This window comes from Rhipicephalus sanguineus, chromosome 7 (assembly GCF_013339695.2).
Source record: "Rhipicephalus sanguineus isolate Rsan-2018 chromosome 7, BIME_Rsan_1.4, whole genome shotgun sequence".
NCBI classification, from domain to species: Eukaryota; Metazoa; Arthropoda; class Arachnida; order Ixodida; family Ixodidae; genus Rhipicephalus; species Rhipicephalus sanguineus.
Genome location: NC_051182.1, coordinates 159,744,963 through 159,764,236, shown reverse-complemented (window position 1 = coordinate 159,764,236; position 19,274 = coordinate 159,744,963). Strand labels below are relative to the sequence as shown.

General features: G+C 47.0%; 1 protein-coding gene across 1 annotated transcript; it reads left to right on the top strand.

The window, feature by feature from the left end:
* Nucleotides 1-1,853: 1,853 nt before the first annotated feature.
* Nucleotides 1,854-18,156, top strand: LOC125759171 (lysosomal alpha-mannosidase-like). Its single transcript, XM_049417579.1, has 10 exons — nt 1,854-1,979; nt 6,741-6,932; nt 8,198-8,297; nt 9,376-9,525; nt 11,665-11,858; nt 12,481-12,586; nt 14,812-14,891; nt 15,970-16,020; nt 16,816-16,869; nt 18,136-18,156. The coding sequence occupies exons 1-10, from the start codon at nt 1,854-1,856 to the stop codon at nt 18,154-18,156; spliced, it is 1,074 nt and encodes a 357-aa protein (XP_049273536.1).
* The last annotated feature ends 1,118 nt before the right edge of the window (nt 18,157-19,274 follow it).

Here is a 19,274-nt window from a genome sequence, read left to right as displayed (position 1 = left end):
AACATGCCTGGTACGGACCCAAAACCGTGCTTAGCACTGGAGTGAGTCTTACGGACAGGCACTTAGCTATGAGCTTGTAATCGCAGTTCAGAAGGGTGATGGGCCGCCAGGCTCTCAGGTCAGTGCGTCTCGACTCGTCCTTGCACAGGAGAGTGATAAGCCCTTCCCTTTGAGTTGCTGACAGGGTCCCCTCACGGAGGAGCCTGTTTACAAGAGTGGTAAAAGGCTTCCCCAAAACCTTCCAAAACTTGACGTAAAATTCAACGGTCAAGCCATCCGAGCCTGGGCTGCGATTGCGCTTCATAGATTCAGGGCTGCATGGAGCTCCTCCTCAACAAGTGGGGAGTCGCAGATATCGACCTGTTCATAGGACTTAACGAAAGGAAACGAGTACGGGGAGGGAGGTGGCTTGGCATAAAGGTTCTTGTAGAACTGCCGCGCCAGCTCCAATACTCCGTCCTGCGTTTCGACAAGATTGCCAGTACTTGGATCTGTGAGAGAGGTCATAACCGCTCTCTTTCGAGCTAGGTGCCTACGAAGAACATTCCTGCTACACCATGCCTCCATTTCCCACTGCTCAGCGCGCGCTGTGGCTCGCAAGCGGTCCCAGCGTCGCTGAAGCAGGACTCTAAGTTCTTTGCGAAGCGAAGTCAGGGCCGCGGTTACTCCGGGGCCACCGGACAGCGGCTTTGAGAGCAGGAGGATAGCGTCTGAGACGATTTTGATCTCAGCACGCTCCTCGCGTGCCCGCCGCTTGCCCCACTCCCGAAAGCACTCCGCGACACTGGCCTTCACCGCATCCCATTCGCTGCCGCCTAAGTCCTGTCCATCTAGCAGCGAACGGCAAAGAAGTCCAGCAACATCTTTAGCGGCTTCTTTATCTTTTAAGAGCCGTGGGTTCAGACGCCACGGTCTCTTGCCCTGTGCTACGAGGTTGGAATCGGCGAATCTCAAAGCAAGGAGGCAATGGTCACTCAAAGCGGAAGAACACAACCAAGAGGAATGCATGCTAGGAACGAGCGATGGCGAGACATAAAAACGGTCGATCCTTGATCGGCTGCCCCTCCCTGTCCAGGTCATTCCTGACTGTACAGGGCGAAGGGTGCGCCAGGCATCGACCAGTCCGAGCTCATCAACAAGCTCCCGCAGCTCTAAGTCGCCTTTCCTGTCTCTATACTTTGGAGTTCCCTTAGGGGAAACGCGATCCACTTGTTCGAGGACACAGTTAAAATCGCCGACTAAAATAATTCGAGAAGGGCCAACCAAATATGGATCTAACGAGGGAAAGAAATCCTTTTGTTCCTTCCCTCGAGTGGGAGCATAAATGTTCACAATCCGAATACCAGAGTCAAGATCCACTGACAGAACGCGGCCCTCCGAATCCCTGGCGTGACGCAGCACAGAGCCGGTGAATCGTGGCATCAAAATGATGGCGACCCCCCGACAATGCGCCGCGCCATAACTCCAGTAGGATTTGGTGCCAAACTGTCTGTCAAAGTTATAAATCTGACCAAGTCTAGACACGAATGTTTCCTGTAAAACGAGGATGTCTATTTTTCGAGACCGAGCTAAGTGAATAACCTCAGCCTGTTTAGCTGCTCGAGAAATCCCACGACAATTGAAAGTAGCTATAGTTAAAGAAGGAGTAGCCATGATGAAAGAAAAAGGGGGGGGACAAGGCTAGGAACAAGAAGGGACTAGGAGAGCTAGAAAACAAGAAAAAAAAGGGGGGAAATGGGGAAGGCTAGTACCTGAGAATACTAGCCCCACTGAAAGCTACCGTGGAAAGCTAATGAGAACCCTCCTCGTCAGAGGAGGAGTCCTCGTGTGTGGACGAGTACACTCGGTCAGACATGGGTGAACAATCACCACCACAACTGCCTAGACCACAGAAGGGGCAAGAAGAGAAGCTCTTCTCACCCACGGTACTGCCCTTGACGGTGGACTGGGTTGACTCCGCGTCCGAATCCGTCGCTGCGGTGCGCTTCACGCCAGGCAGGCCCTGGTTAAGTTCAGGAGGAGGAGGAAGAATGGAGCCAAACGAAATAGCACTGTTAAAAAAAAATAATACTCTAAACTTCCTCTTTGCTTGCTCGGGTTAACACGCTAATTTTGTCTGAATATCTAACCAGCGTGGCGCGCAACAGCAACGTAAACAGATAGTAGCATAATTATTCATTCTTCCGTCATGTCCTTTAACTTAAAGGGGTGGTGCCATCAAATTTCGAGGGTATAACAAGCCTGTTGTGGGTTTCCTCTGTATGCAAGGACACTCCACACAAAGGTTCGGACACAGAAAACGTTTAGAATATATTTTAATTCACTTCCAAAGTGTACCTAAATGCCCATTCTCCCGATCGAAACCCATCGCTAGCGCGCAAACACTGACGTAGCTTAGGAAAGGCAACGGAAGTTGTAGTGACGTCACACCAGATCTGCTGTAGTGACGTGAGTGACCTTCGGACCTCCGCCACCTCCGCAACGTACGTACCGGCTGTAGTGAACTAGAATATATTCTTGTTCACTATAGTACCGGCAAGGCATCGGTTGCTACCTCACACGCCGAGTTTCGATCGCTTCCTGGCTAAGTGCGTCACAGCCTTGTGTGGCCATGTGACCACGCCTCCTACACTTCTACGTCACTGCCCAACCTCGGCGCCCAGAAACCGAAACCGAAAGTTGTCCACATCAAAAGGCGATATTAGATTATTTAGCGAGAATACGTGAATCTTGGTGCGTGCATCATGCTTCCTGGAGCTATAGGAAACGCTTACAGCAAAGAACGCGCAAGCCACAAACATGGTGGCACCACCCCTTTAACAAATGCAAATCTGCATGGGACATATTTTCCTCACGCATATTGCCCCACTCACGGCCACAAGCGGGAACGCTATGTTGACAGTTCCGTCCGCGATGGCGCTGGCAGACGTACAGGCTGTTTCACACTTAGGGGAAATCTCGGAGCGCGTGACATCGTGATGCGGCCAGCGCTGCAACCACGCGCCGTCAGCAGCTCGCGCGTGCGCAGATGTACAACTCTACACCCTTGAAGTGTCTGCGCACGCGCGAGCTGCTGCCGGCGCGCGATTGTAGCGCTAGTCGCATCGCGATGCCAGGCGCTCCGAGATTTCCCCTAAGTATGAAACAGCCTGTACAGCCAGGCGCCTTTAGAATAAAAAATAAGAGAGAGAGAGAGAGAGAGAGAGAAATTACGCCATTTCCCGCTAAAGGGGACCATGAGGCGATGCGAAGCCGGAGCACTCGCACGATCGCGTTCCGTTGGCGTTCGTTGGGCATGCTACCGACCTCGCGTCGTGGAATGCGAAGAGGAATGTACGCTACGCACGTCTTGTCATCCCTATCCGCCTCGTGCATCGGTATGGTGGCGCCACCGCTCGGCTAAGGCGGTTGTACCCTCTCCCAACCCCCCATAGGATCCCATGCATTTTGAATCAAGTTTGCGATTTCGTTGCGCAAAAACAAACTAGCGCCATCTCTCGACAATACGCCACACCGACGACGCAACACGTCCTCTTGCTTCCACCGACTGGCCATGCTCCAAGCTAACTCCTCTCTCCACTTTCTTTTATTTCTTTCGGTGGCCGTGAGAGCGCGCCAGAGCGCGCGCTGTGCACTGTGCTGTAGCGCACCCGACAAGACCGGCTGGGCTCGTCGCTTTCGTCGCGTCTTCCTTGAACGTTGCAACGTTAATATTGTGTTAAGGCGGTGGCCACACGTCGGACGATGAGCCCTGATTTCGTTCAGCTGCCATCTCATCAACGGCAATGTTTCAGACGCCTCAGTTGTGTACTTTTGTCCGTTGGTTGCGGGACAAGATGGCCTCCTGCAAGACCGCGTTTTTCCAAGACAGCTGTGTGCGTAGTTCTCGGCGTCGTAGAAGTTTGATGACGCGAGGACGTCAACTGGTGCTACATCGTGGGAACCGCTGAAGTGACTGCAAGCTTGACGACATTGTGCCAGAATATTCTAGCGTACTGTACGCGCACGATTGTGCTACACTTAAAATACCGCGCTTGGCCTCGAGCGTCAACCTGGTACGCCTGTGTGCAACAAGTGTGTTGTTATCGTTGTTGCGTCGGCCAATATTGAATTGCAATTGGAATACCGTTTTGGCAAAGGTAAGTGAAGCTGTAAGTAGTTGTTCTGCTATATGCTCGCTACTCCACGAACATTACTTCTAGAACCGCATTTTATTTTGAGCTGCACGTACCAAAGGAGAATCTAGCATACGAGATACATTGCACGCGTGCGCATTTCCTATATAAATCTGAGTAATGCCACGCGTGCGCATTTCCTATATAAGTCTGAGTAATGCCATGCTCAAGTTAAAGCGCATGTGTTAGAGGATTGTGGCTTCAATGGTGAAAGTGATTAGATATTCCGAAATATGTGATTGCAATGCAGTTAGAACTTTCTCATATGTTAATACGGTCTGTGAACAAAAAAAAAAAAACGCTGTGTGAATGTTTGTTGGTCATTTGCTACAGTACTTTCACGCATTATTATGCAGCTGTGTGACGGCTGTTAAAACGTTCAGCAAGTTAGATTTTGGTTTTCTTGGCCTAGTTGAGTGCTACGAGTGTTGGGCGAAGATAAAATCGCGTGTCTTTTGTGCGTTTCTTAAGCAGGCATACAGCCGTAATAGTCATTGTTGTACTGTTTGGGGTGTTCAATAAAACAAGAATGCTGTTTTGTACTGCAACAATTTTTATTTCATCTGTGTTAACAGATCACGCAAACAACTTGGACACATGCACGTAAGAAACGTACGCAGTACATTGCGCGCACGCATAAAAAACGGGCCTGTCATTTTAAAACAAATAATATAGAACAATGGACGTAACAGACGGCATGGTTGTCTAGTGGAGCAGCGTCGGCAGTACAAATATCAAACCAGAATGAAACATGAATAGAAAAACGGAGAGTAACAGGCGCTTTACCCACGGATTCTCTGAGCCGCGCATATCCACCTATCGCCACCGTCCGCCGTTGGTGGCGCCACCAGTACCACTGAAAGCAGCAGCGCACGAGGCGGATAGCCTGGCCGTTAATTCTCACAGGGCGAGCGGGGAACGCGGTCGACAGGCGTGCGAGAGGGGGGCAGCGTAGGAGAGGAGAGAGAGGGGGAGGGGTTGCGCATTCGCTGGTGCTCATCGCGGCGTTGCGCAGGAGAGAATTTCGGCATGTCTAGCCCGCGTTTCAGAGGAAGAGTGGAAAGGGGGAGGGAGAAGGGGAAGTAAAGATGGCAGGGGAGAGGGGGAGTGGAGAGGGTATGCGCAGTAAGGGTGGTCACGCCGCACACCACCACCACCACCGGATTGAACTCCGCCATAAGATACTTCGCATCTAAAACAGGCTTGTTTGAGTACTACATAACGATGTTCATTTCACTGACGATCAACTTGCTCTTAGCACAGCCTTCAACGATATCTTTACCTGTTGTAATGAGTGGGCCATGGAACTTCACTCTGATAAAATAGTACTTTTTCGCGCCACCAAAAGATTTCGTCCCCTTAAATTTTCTTATTCCATAGGTTGTAAACCCTTAATTGAGGTCTGTGAATATAAGTACCTAGGCGTCACTCTAACAAGTAGCTTCAGTTGGAACACCCATATTGCTAACACATATGTTCTGCTGCTATTCGCAAAACTTGCTTTTTTTCATCACACGCTTAAAGATTCACCAACACATATTAAGCGTCTGGCTTATGAACACTTGATCCGGCCTAAGCTTGAGTACGCTTGCATTATATGGGAACCGTACACTAAGGCAAATATTAACGCGTTTGAAAAAATCCACCGAAAAGCTGTGCGATTCATTTTTTCTTTATATGGCCACGAGCATTCCGTTACATCATTTATGGAATCAAGTCAGTTTTTTTTTTTTCACAGCAATCCCGGCGCAAATATCAGCGTTTAAAATTTCTGTTTTCTTTGCTTATTTGGAAGCTCGGGCTCGACCCAGCACCATATTTATCTTCACTTACATCGCGGCGCACTCGTCATACTCATAAGCTTTATATAACTACTTATTCTGCCAGAACTAATGCATTTAAATTCTCATTCTTTCCGCAAACATAGATTGGAATAACCTGTCACCTGACCACATATTGTCTCGAGTGCCTCCTCCTAAGATACTTTGTACACAATCTCTTTTTCCAATGTTAATTAGAATTTTCTTATTCACTTCTTAATTTGCTTCACTGTTTATGTATTCACACTGACTTAATCGCGTTGCATTTTTGCCGCCTGTATCACATTAATTTTTTCGTTTGGATTCTGTTTTTGTAAGTGCTTGTTTGCAACCTTTGTTGTTCAGTGATTATTATACTTTTGCATTGCCACTCCTGCTTGAGCCATGATGTCTGCAGTATTTCTGTAAATAAATAAAAATATATAAATAAAACCACGATAGGAGTATGAGGGACGCCGTAGTGGAGGGCTCTGCAAATTTCGACCATCTGGTGTTCTTACGTGCTCTGACATCGCGCAGTACACGGGCCTCTATAGCATTTCGCCTCCAGTAAATGCGGCCGCCGCGGCCGGAATTCGATCCCGCGACCTACGGGTCAGCAGTCGAGCACTGTAACCACTAGACCACCGTGGCGAGTTGCCTTAATTAACGAACTAACGTTTCACAAACGGCTCTTCGGTGTAAAAAGTATTCGAGTTCATTCACTCCGAGTAGCCTAACTGACCGTTGTCTCCTTATCGAGCAGGTAGGAGGGAAGAGCCGGCAAGCAATGTGGTGCAGCGATATCATCATCATCGTGGCGGCCATAGCCACTTTCCTGGTCACAGCCACAGCGCAGCCAATGGCAGCCGGTATGGGGCCGCTTCGCTCAGAGCCACCTGGAGGCTTGGGAGCGAAGCCGAAGCCACGTGGCAGCGAGATTCACTGCACGTTCAGAGTGAGCGTCTTACGTTGACCCTATACACCTTTTCCCAGACGGCTCCCTGGACGCCGCCATAATCCTCTCTGGGCTGCGCTAAATAGGCGTAACCCATAAAAAAATGCACTGACGAGACTGCGACTTCAGCCTTTGTACTCCCGCGCGCAGTCCAGCATGGCGGCCTTCTTTCTCTCCTGGGAAAGGTCTATACACTCTGTACACCCTATGCGTCAATACCTATCAATCCCTATACACGCAATGCGTCAATTAACATAGCTACATTTGTATATATTATGTAAGTATTATGTATGTTTAATGTATTATGTATTCATTAGATATTACTTTATGCATTATGTGCTAAAATTTTATGTACATTGTACAGTCATTTATTTTCTGGTTCTTGGTGCATTTATTTTATATACAATGTTGCAGTTGTAGCGCCCCCCTTTACACAATGCCTCATGGGCCTGTAAGGTATTTCATGTAATAAAACATCGAGTAAAAAGGGCGTGTTTTCGTGCCACAAAAATAATCGTCACCCGGCTTGCTAGCGGTACCTTTCTTGAAAACTCGGCTCTCGCCACTTACTATCAAGAATGCTATGTCACGCTGATGACGCGCACTCCGTTCGTGACAGAGAGGTACCGGAGGCGCTTCTATAACTCAAGGAAAGACACGCGATATAGATGAGGACTATTGTTGTGGGACAAAAAAAACACCCTTTTTACTCGCTGTTTTCAAAGGGTGTAGGCTCGATTCTCACTAACCTCACCGGTTAAGCAATGTGTGACTATGTAACTGGCGATTACGGTCCTTCATCCATTCTCATTACCTCATCTTCATACCATCATCTCCATCGTCAAATTGCCATCGCCATCATCGTCACGTTCGCGCAACACGGACTCCCCCTGGTCCTCAAATCGCAATCGTAACACCAGGACAGGCCCGTAGCCAGGTGGGGGGTGTCACGAAATTTTCGTGAGGGGGGTGTTTTACGAAATAGAAATAATGAAACTAGGTGTTTTCTCAAATAGTCAAGGCCTTCCACAAGTGCCCCCCCCCCCTCCTGAAAAAAATTCCTGGCGACAGCCTGCGCCTGGACAATATCTTTTTGAACTGAGATGCTACTTTCTGAAAGACCCACATACGCTTCCTCTGTACCACTGCTCTCCCGCTAAAGTTTGGCGGGTAATAAGTTGATCTCGCTTTTTTTTAGTGGCTCGCTCACTGCCCGGCACAACACTTGAATAACTCGCTTCACTACTCTCTTCACTTTTCGGCAGCTATGTCCGAAGGCCAAGCCGAACGTGATCAACATTCACTTCGTGCCGCACTCGCACATGGACATCGCCTCTCACAACACCTTCGAAGTCAACTTGAGAAGTAAGCTCATTTGGTAAAATGATAGGGATAGTGACACCTATACTCGGACACAACTTAAGTCCGGAGAGGCCCCGCCTAGACGACCGAAGCGCGGCAGCCGATCGCCTCTGCGACTAAACAAATAGTACGGCTCGTGCACTCTGCAACGTTCTCCGAAGGCGGAGTCACCGGCCGTCCGGCTCATGACGTCAGTTCTGGAGTGCGCGCCCATTGGCACAGGCTTGTGTCCGTCCGCCTTTGAGGAGGAAATGCCGCGGACTTCTAACGTTGTATCCGAATATAGTGCAAGGTTTCGTAATTGAGTTCACTGTGCGCTGCACTGTATTTTTTCGTTTTTATCTCGTCAGCGCCCTGTCCTTGGCGCTGCTTTGCTTCAAATTCAGTAATGCACCGACCAGCCCAATTCAACACGCTAAGTATTCATGCAGGTTTCAGCGACATTCTTTACTGCATAATTTCCATTTGCTATATTTCTTGCACGGAGAAGTTCAACTAAGCCTAACTAAATAAGCATGATCGCGTTTCAATTTCCGATCGAACAGAAATGCAGTAGCCATTTAAAAAACATCATTAGGAATCAAGTACAGACGGGTCTACTGCGAAAAGGAACACCTCATGCAGCCAATGTCCGGATTTCGCTCTAATTCAAAAGCATAGCGGCTTAGATTTCCATAGGACTACTTATGGCTGACAGTTTCCTTTTGACAGACTAGTGCAGTGCGCGAACAATGCTTCCATATCCACTTGCATGCAAAGCAATATCAAAGGTGCTCATTTGAGCGTTCCCTTTGACAGTGGACCATACTGTACACAATGCTTAATCTAAAAACAGCTTGTTGTCCAAACTATACCAAGATGTGAAAGACACAGCAAGCAACAAAATCATTGACAACGTTGTCATCTGAAAAAACAAAAAACAACAACAAGAAAGCGGCGATGAAGATGCGCATCGTCATCAGCTAGCTCCAGTGTTTCTTTTTCCATAATCCCTAGTCGATTTGCTCGATGCCTCGATTAACTGCGTGCACTCGTACTATATATGCGGGGCACTACAGCGAGTCATCTTATGCCTTTCCAGAGGCGACAGCCATCTTGAACTCGGTGAGCGGCGAGCTGCTGAAGAACAAGAAGCGCATGTTCAGTATGACTGAGATGGCCTTCTTGAAGAATTGGTACGAGTCCAGCAGCGAGGTCTTCAGGATCATCTTCAGGAAATTCATCGCCGAAGGTACGGGACAACGGCAAATTTCCAATTTTCGGGGAAGCGCGGGACGCGCAATGTTTTTTTTGTTTTTTGTTTTTTAACGATAGAAACTCAGTCATCGTGACAGCCGGTGTCAGTAGAATGCAAGAGCATTTGAATATGCGCCAGAATGCTGATCCTGATGACAATCGCCATTATTACCGTCATCAGTGTCACGAAATTAACTTTTTCATGAAGACATGATCACTGGCGTGCGCATGGTTCTTCTTTAGATGTAGCGAAATACCTTTGCATGCGGAGAAATTTCACTCCCCCTAACGGAAGTTACCATGAATAAATGCTCATGGGAACCTCCATCATCATGCATCATCACGATTCGAAGGCACGGGAGATCCCTGAGGCATGTCACATTGCTTAGAACGCATACAACTGCATAAGTCAGCGATCGATCTCTTTATCTGAAGAGGGAATTGCGTTAACAGATCACTTATATAGGCACGTATGTGCAGGGGCGTAGCCAGAAATTTTTTTCGGAGGGGTTCAACCATACTTTATGTATGTTCGTGCGTGCGTTTGTATGTGTGCGTGTATATATACACAATCAAAATTGAAAATTTTCGGGGGGAGGGGGTTGAACCCCCCCCCTTGTTACGCCCCTGCGTATGTGTGTTTACGTGTATTCTACTTACGTGTTTACCAGTAGCGTAGCCACAATTTTTGGGGGGGTATGAACATTCCGCCCCCCCCCCCCCCCCCCGCATACGCCACTGGCGTTTACTGTATATGTTATACAAAGTCAGCTCGGCTTAGACGACGACAGGAGACACACAGATAGACACAAGTACCTCCTGTCTTCGTCTAAGTCGCGCTGCAGTTGTCCGAGGTATGTACCAACTCGCCCAAGTCAAGGTGTTATTTGTACTGCACACATTGGTTTCCTTGAACAGACCTTTCCGTTGTTAGACCGGCGTTTGCCCTGTTTTTAAAGACGATAGTCTTTCTTGGGGAACTTAAACGCAGAAATTTTGGTCTGTCTTTCTGTTTGTCGGCACGTCCCTCGATTCAGCCACTCGGCCAAAGTTGAACCACTTGCCCAAGGGCCAGCCGTCTTGAACTGGTACGGCTGTCCATACTTGTGAACGTTGTCGATCAAAAAGTAAATATCATGCATATCTGAGGTGCAACATCACTAGGTAAGTATTAGGTGGCGTGTTCCTTTAATAGAAAATGCATAAATACGTAATTTTAAGGACCCTAGTTTCTTAAGCTGCGCTGAAAATGCATAAGAATGGAAGCTTGAGCGAGTTGGTATGCGTTCATCTTTGTTGAAACAGCGCTCACTAGACGACGACGAAGTAAAAGAAGGCACAGGACAGGCGCTGCCTGTCCTGTGCCTTCTTTTACTTCCTCGTCGTCTAGTGAGCGCTGTTTCAACAAAGCTGAAAATGCGACTGCGCTGAAATTTGCCTTCCTCCGTGCCCTTCGCACGAGCTCATTGTTGTGTTTCGGTTTCGGTTCTGTATTGCACTGTACGAATGCCAGGGGTTGGTGTTGAAAAACTTTAGTTTTGAGAAGGCCAAGAAGGTGAAAAAAAAGTATTTAATAAATGAAAAAGCAGCGTTGTGGGCGGCCTTCAGGCTGCCGGTTGTGGGCGCCGCTCTGGCGTTCCTGTTTTACCCAGGCGACGTGTAAATAAAAGAGTGTGTGGAGAGTACTCGTTGAGTGCGGACGTTTCTCTGCAAAGGTCTTCGCCTGCTGCTGCGCCGGGACTACCAGCACGCAACACAGCACTCATGTTTCCCGACGTATTGCCAGATGGCGTCCATATCTCACACAGCGCCTCTTCTATCGTCTTTACACGACATTTGCAGCGAAGCACGCAGATACGCGGCCAATTTTTTTTTTCCTTTCTCCTGTATTGTCTGTTTGTGCACTGTCAAAAAATGGAACGCTTCGTCTTTTCGCAGTATAGGAAGCACGGGCGTTGTCTCGGCTCCCATAGAATCTAACGGCATATTTACTTTATTGTAATCTATTACTATGCTACCAATAAAGATTGATTGATTGATTGATTGATTGATTGATTGATTGATTGATTGATTGATTGATTGATTGATTGATTGATTGATTGATTGATTGATTGATTGAACGGCCACGCCGCAGGCCGCGTGGAGTTGGTGAGCGGCGGCATGGTGATGAACGACGAGGCGAGCACGCACTACTCGGACATCCTGGACCAGATGACGCTGGGCATGCGCTGGATCAACGCCACCTTCGGCGCATGCGCGCTTCCCCGCGCCGTCTGGCAGTTGGACCCGTACGGCCACTCCAGGGAGCAGGCGGCTCTCTTCGCACAGGTGAGCACACCTCACGCCCGGTACTGACACGTGTTGATGATTAAGGAGGCGTGCGCACGGGGGGGGGGGGGGTTGGGGGCGAGGAGGTACCGCCGCTAACCCTCCCCCTCCCCGCTAATCACCTAAGAGGGGTGCCAAGACTGCACCATACGTTTCTTTTTAGAAATTCTTGGTCAAACTTGGCCTAACTAACGTGAACCACGTGAACCCACGGGAACTACGTCGCTGATGACATTATGTAGCGACGTCACTATATGACGTTACATATCGTAGAAAGTTGTGGCGTCATCATGATGTCATATAACATGACGTCATATGATGACATATCACATGGAATCGTCGCTTGGTCGAAGATAACCGATCCCTGAGGTCGTGCAACACCCCGTAAGGTGCAGGAATATTCAAGAGGAAGAGGGGGTGAGGAGCAACGCAACAGACTGAGAGCGCGTAAGTAATTCAATGCGTGTCTCGCACTACTGCGCCTCAATATGTCTTGCAAGAAATCCGTTCCCCAACTGTATAGCTCAATGCATTACCAAATGTGCAGGAAGCTTTCACATTCAAATGTTACAGAGAGTGTTCAATTATTGTTATAAGCTGAGCGGTCGACACATCCTCGCAGATGGGTTTCGACGGCCTCTTCCTGGGCCGAGTGCATCACCTGGAGCGACGATGGAGGGGAAACCAAGACGCCCTAGAGTTCGTGTGGCACGCCGACGAAAAGCTCGGTGAGCCTTGTCTGATGATTCACCGTCGTCTCCACGAAGATGCAAGGGCTTAAAAATAAGGACTATTTGCAAGGAAGCGCAGAACGCGCATGACAATGCACGGCAGTATAAGGAAGACGAGACAGATTCTGTTTTATCTTGAGCTCTCGCTGCCCCTCGACGCACGCGATTTTTCATATATGTGTACATATGCCTAACTACGATGGCTAGTTAAACAAGAAAATACGAGACAGGCGTCGTCCTGTCTTCTGCATTCTATGTGCCTTGCCGTAAGCGCTGTTTCACCCTTCTCCTAAAGATGTGCGAACTCGCACGAATAGTTGTTTTACTGCGATGCGGGCTTCCTATGACATACAGAGCTTGCAGAATGCGAGGAGGGAAGGCGATGATGTTAATAGGACAGTCATTATATATATATATATATATATATATATATATTATATATATATATATATATATATATATATATATATATATATATATATATATATATATATATATATATATTATATATATATATATATATATATATATATATATATATATATATATATATATATCATTGTAGCAGCACCCCACAATATTTACCCGAACGGGCAAGAAATACTTTTCGATGCGATGGTCTTACTGTACAGGCAATCACGACGATAATGAAGGAGAATTAAGTGACATTCGCCCGTATAATTCACGAAACTACAAGCAAAATACGTACACCGAACAGCAAAATTTTACGGGACGTTGGTTCAACAACAAATGCGAATTACTTCTGCATTAGTACGCAATGCGTATAATCTATAGCTGGTCACTGTGTAGGATTCAGTACCAGCTACATACTGGATCATTTATTCGGAGGTTATGTTCCCATACAAAGCGACGATATAGCAAGCAAAAGATTTTAACTGTTTGGATATCCCTGTTTCACACACACACAAAAAAAGCTTGCTAGTTGACGAAAAATTCGTCCCCACTCGGGATTCGTACCCGGACCAGAACCAGTGTCTTTCCGGGGCGCTCACAATAATCAGTGCGCGTGCTCGAGTAGTCATTTATTTCGCCTTCGCGCAACGGTTTTCTAGCCCGCTGGTTAGCTCAGATCAAACATTGACTGACCCTTCAGGTAACCCTAAGGAGGGCACAGGCAAAAACCTATACTATCACGTTCAATTCACTGTCAATCCACAGAATTTGATTCACCTTTAATTCAATTTTTAAACCACTTTAGCACTTGATTAACTGCTGATCCACATTTCATTAGCCTTATTTCACATGTGATTCGCATTTATTTCATCTTAATTCACCTCTGATTCCGTTTAAAGGGCCCCTAAACCACTACGACTTCAAAGACGAGAGAGTGGTTTCCTTCTCGCCTTAACTACCCTTCCCCCAGACACTATCTTCTCCGCGCCACTTATTCCTTCATAAAACACGTGTACAATGGCAGCACTAAGCGATGAGCCTATCATGATTTCCAGCTTTTCAGCCACACCCCGTTATATTTGCTTGCGTATTCGAAAACGCGCAAAGCGAAGTGAAATCAGTTGATCGCGCCCGACAGTCATGCCAGACAAGGCAGAACGGGCGTGCGACTGTACGGCAGGACAGGCTGGGAGACAATTCACAACTGATATACCCCTTATATGGACCAATCGAGAGCTCATTTCCTCATGACGTCACGTGAACAGTCTGCCGACGTCACTAACTGTGCCGAGGAGAATAACGCGTTCGTTCTTTGTATTTGCAGACAGCGCCGTAACAAACAGGGGGGAGGGGATTCAAGGGGTTCTGAACCCCCCTCCCCCCTGAATTTTTTTCGTGCTTTAACTTTTCTGGTGATATTAAAATATTTACACGCCCTCACAGCGACCACCAGTTGCCAAAGTTAATAGTTAGCCGTTCCACCCCCCCCCCCCCCCCACCCCCTCGAAAAAAAATTCCTGGGTACGGCCCTGTTTGCAGAGGTTGTTTAGAAGCCCTTTAATTCACAATTGATTAACCTCATGCACTTAGTAACCACTTCGCATGAACATGCCACATTAACTCACTTTAATTAACGTTTAATTCACCTTTAGTTGACTTTATTTCTCACCCGGGATATGCGGTTATGCGCCACATGTGACTTTTAGTTCTATTCGTGCTATCAACGCCGGACTCTTTTATTCGTAAGCCATGCATGGCTTTCGTCTTACATATGAGATGTACTTTGACGTGACTTTTCCAACTCGCAGAATGGGAGATCTTCACCTCCATTTTGCCCCACCGATACTCTCCTCCGGGCATGGTGAACTTCAGGGAATACTTCCTCACGGTGAGACCGATAGCTAAAATATCATCTGATCGATGCAGTTGTGTCTCGCTTTTCAAAAACCTTGTACATTTTCTTCGTGTCGATATTTACCAACGGGGCACACACAAAGAGAAGGCCGAAAAGTTCACTGCGCAAGGTTCCACATCGAAGACTGCGATAATTAAGAAAGGGAGGCGACCCTAACGTTTGACTTCCCACCCGTAATATAGCAAACAAGAATACTATTACGCATTACCTCTTTCTGGAATAAATAATGTAATTACTGTATTTAAACCACTTCCCAGACTTCCTGAGCAATAACAACTTTTCTTAAAATGTACTTGTGGGCTAGTTGGTTTATCATTACACCATATGGCGGCGCACACCAAGTGAAACGACGAACACGAAAACAAAGGGACGACACAAGCGCTGAACTTTAACTGACTTTTATTGCGGAGAAAAAAAAAACGCTTAAGTAGGCACTTTTATGACGCATGCGTTTCTTACACTTGACGAGAGTCTAGTGCAACGACCAAAACCAAAAGCGCCATATCAATTAGCAGCAATCAGTTCGCATAAGCGTCACACAGCAAAAAACATCGGAATATATAACAATGTCAGTTTTTAGGCATAAACACGTGACATTGTTACATATTCTGATCTCTTTTGTTGCGTGATGCTTTTGCCTATGCGAATTAATTGCTGCTGATTGATATGGTGCTTTTGGTTTTGGTCGTTGTACTAGGCTCTCGTCATGTGTAAAAAACGCATGCGTCATAAAAGTGCCTACTTAAGCGTTTTTTTTTTCTCCGCAATAAAAGTCAGTCGAAGTTCTGCGTTTGAGTTGTTCCTTTGTTTTCGTGTTCGTCGTTTCACCTGATGTGCGCTTCCATATGCCGTAGCAACTCTTCGAACGGCCCTCCTAGTCGATAACAGTATTCTGCGGCATCTTTAAAAGTGACAAAAAGAGAACGTACACTGTACTTGCAATTTCTCGTTGATTTCGGTGGTGGAATACCAGCAAAGCGAGAGCTCGAAGCGCTTCTTAAAATGACAGTGATAAAACATCTCACTTTGGTTGTTTCACTTTTTTTTTCAGGAAGAAAATAAAGCGAACATCGCTCATGGCTTCATCGAAGCTGTAGAAACCGTAAGTGCTGCTTCAATACAACTGGAATGACGACTTGTAATTTGATGCATTTCACTTTTTGTTTGATTGCATTATACTGCCATCACCACGTTTTCTCCTCAAGTCAGAGAAATCTTGTTGCAGACTATCGAGATGTTCATCTAGAGGTATATATATTCTAGAGGCACATTCCTCTAACCATCTACCCTGCGTTGACTAAGGAAGGCAGGACAAGCGGTATGATCACCTGTTCGCGCAATCCTCGATAACGCATACGAGTTGGCTAGTTTTTATACCTTACTGCAAATATGTCATCGTCCTGAACTTGAAAGTGAACAGGAAGTGTTGCGAGGCGGAACAAGGTGACTTCAGTGATTGCCTTTCTCTTTCAATACACGATTTAAGTGCACGTAAGAAATGTTTTGTCCACGTCACTTCCGTATATACATAAGAAATGTACATAAAGTACATAAAAATACATAAGAAATGTATTGTCCACGTCACTTCCGTATATGTCTTTAACCAATCAATACTATCCAGGTTGGCCTCCTCCGTGGCGTTGTCAATGCAGGAGTGTGTAGCATTTTTTTTTTTCGGAAGGAGGCGCTACTCACTATTGGCATTAGGCCAACATAAAAAGAAAAGTTTCTTTTTTTTCTTTTATCTTGTTGTCGAGCGTGGTGGCACACATGTCACCAACCCGTTATAAAGGGGACGCTCGTAGGATCCATCCATCCATCTATCCATCCATCCACCCATACGATCTAGCCATAGCAACTCTTTCAAAGATGAAGTCTAAATATGCATTTTTTACAGGCACCACAGCCCCTCGATTCTCCGAACGATGAGTTTCAAGCTGACCCAATGAAGGTAATTAAACAATCGCATCATCATCATCAACAGTAACGTGCACATTCACATCCATACATCTCCGATAACGCGTGAAACGTATGTTCTACACCCTCCACTTCGCGTGCTTGCGCAACGTCAGCTGTGTGACTTATTAAGGCGAAAGCCTTAAAGGGGTACTGACACAAAATTTCGCGGGCAAGATAGCCTGTGGGATCGACTCCCGTGAACATGCGTATAGACCAGAATTTCCAGCGCTCGTAGGGGGCCGCCATGTTTGGCCGACCGAGGCGCCGCGGTGCGAGCATTTGCTTGGGGGCTGCTGAAACGCGCTGGCGTACAGCGCGGTGCACCACGTTTGTGGCTCTCAGTAGCGGGCGATGGCAGATTCGCGAGCGCTGCAGCCGCTCAGTCTTCTCTGAATGTCGGAACGTGCATCTTCTTTCATGCGACTACATTTTCGAACAGTGGAATTGTGCCAGGGAGCTTGCCAAACATCGCGAGAACGTTCAGCAACATCGTCACGAAAGTTTGAATAGTTGCAACGCCGTGCAGTTGTCCATTCTCTTTTTTTTTTTTTATAACTGCACCATATCAAGAAACGTTTTAAACTTACGCATTTGCGTATGATAACGGCCAGATGAAGCCTAGTAAGCTGTATCCTCTTCTTTTTTTTTTTTCTGAAAGACAGCAGCGACAGATATTTTCGTGCCGCGCTACCGTCCGACTTTGTGCTGCACGATGGCTGTTTTGTGCTCTCTCGCAAAATACAACGGGATGAATTTAATTAGGCGACAATTTCAGTTTTGAACGCAGAACGCTGTAGTGGAGATTACGTTTGAATCCGATAGTGATTGAGTTCGATCCTGACCAAGCAGCGCACACGCGTGCACTTTCTGTCGCGACGTGCCTCGTTCAGGATATACTTAACTGCAATTGAAGGATCGCCCCTGCAATGACAAGATCCCTGTCACACGGGCACTTTCGATGACAATTGAGCCGGATTAGGATTTATCGCCTCGACCTTCCTTTGCTGTCACAGTAAAACTTCGTTGTTATGAAACCACAGGTCGACATACCTCGCGGCTGTGAGGTTCAAAATACATATATCTTCTATAGACATGAAGTTGTAAAAAGTGAAACAGTTCGTTACATGGAGGTTTACCTGCGCCTTTTTGAACAAATTTACAACCAAGGTGGTCGCATTTTGTATTTCAGAAGCAAGATTAAACAACCGCGTGTTCAAATTTCTGTGCATGTTAATAACTGAAGCTTTTTTCCACTCAGCAGCTGCGGTGGCGCCTGTAAGTCTTCAGGCAAAATTAAGAAACATTTGTTAATTGGCTTCGCAGTTTGAGAAAATATCTGGTGAGGTGCATGAATACTGTCTTTCTCAATTCAAGATTCGTCGTTGTCGTTCTAGTAATTCAGTATATTATTATTTTTTTTTCATCCAGCAGGTGGTCCTGTTTTAACCCATACACTTGCAGTGCAGCCCTTTGAATACGTAGAAAATATGGCCTCCTGAGCAACAGCACCAGCTCACATATTACTTATCGAAATCAAGGGCCTTGAAAACGTCTGGAATACACGCTGCACAAACACAAGCCGCTCGTGTTCCCGTCAACGTCGTAGGTCTGTTGCATCAGCCGCTTCCTTTTTGTCTCGGTGTTCGGGCACCCAACGACGGCGCAGTGCCACCCGGACGAATTTTTATACATTGCACTGCCGTTCCGAGTGTGCGGCAAGCAAGCAACTGAGACCGCAACTTTCTAACAGCTCTGAAAGCACTGACACAAGCGAACACGCGACGCAAGCGCGGCTATTACCTCCCGCCATCAGCAGCCCCTGCCGTTTCTCCGTGCATATCCGTGCCCTGCCGTCGTCTGCACCACCAGGCGGCGCCTGGTGTAGAGAGTAGCTAGAGGACGGACGTGTTTTTCGTGGGCTCCGGAATGACAGCGTCAGATAAGTGTTCTTTTTTTTTTTGCATGATTCGAGCTTGTTTTTTTAGTTAATCCACTAGATTGCAGCTTAATAGAGCTTACAACTTTGTACTGTTGGTACAAAGTGGTGTGACAGTCGCCTCGGGTGTTTTTTTTTTAATATTTGTTTGTTCGGCCACCACGTGGCTGAAAGGTGCACAGGTGCTTAGACGTGTAACGTACTTGCGGAGTTTTGTGATATCATTTGGCTTGTATCTAATCCACCGTGTGAACGATCTATAGCCATGGTCAAAAAGACCGTAAAGTGTTCAGGATGCGGAATGGGGCGGAAAATAGAGGTTTGTGAGGATGAGACGACAGAGACAGCTGACGCCAAGTGTAAGCAATGCGAGTTAGAGGCGAAAATGGAAATAATTATGGCCGCCCAGAATGAGCTCAAGGTGAGAATCTCCGAGCTGGAGAAAGCGGTAGCGACAGAGC

Coding starts and splice junctions, on each gene's coding strand:
- LOC125759171 (XM_049417579.1), top strand. CDS start 1,854: ATGGGTGAACAATCACCACCACAACTGCCTAGACCACAGAAGGGGCAA. Junction 12,587..14,811: donor GCACGCCGACGAAAAGCTCG/GTGAGCCTTGTC, acceptor TCCAACTCGCAG/AATGGGAGATCTTCACCTCC. Junction 16,021..16,815: donor TCATCGAAGCTGTAGAAACC/GTAAGTGCTGCT, acceptor CATTTTTTACAG/GCACCACAGCCCCTCGATTC.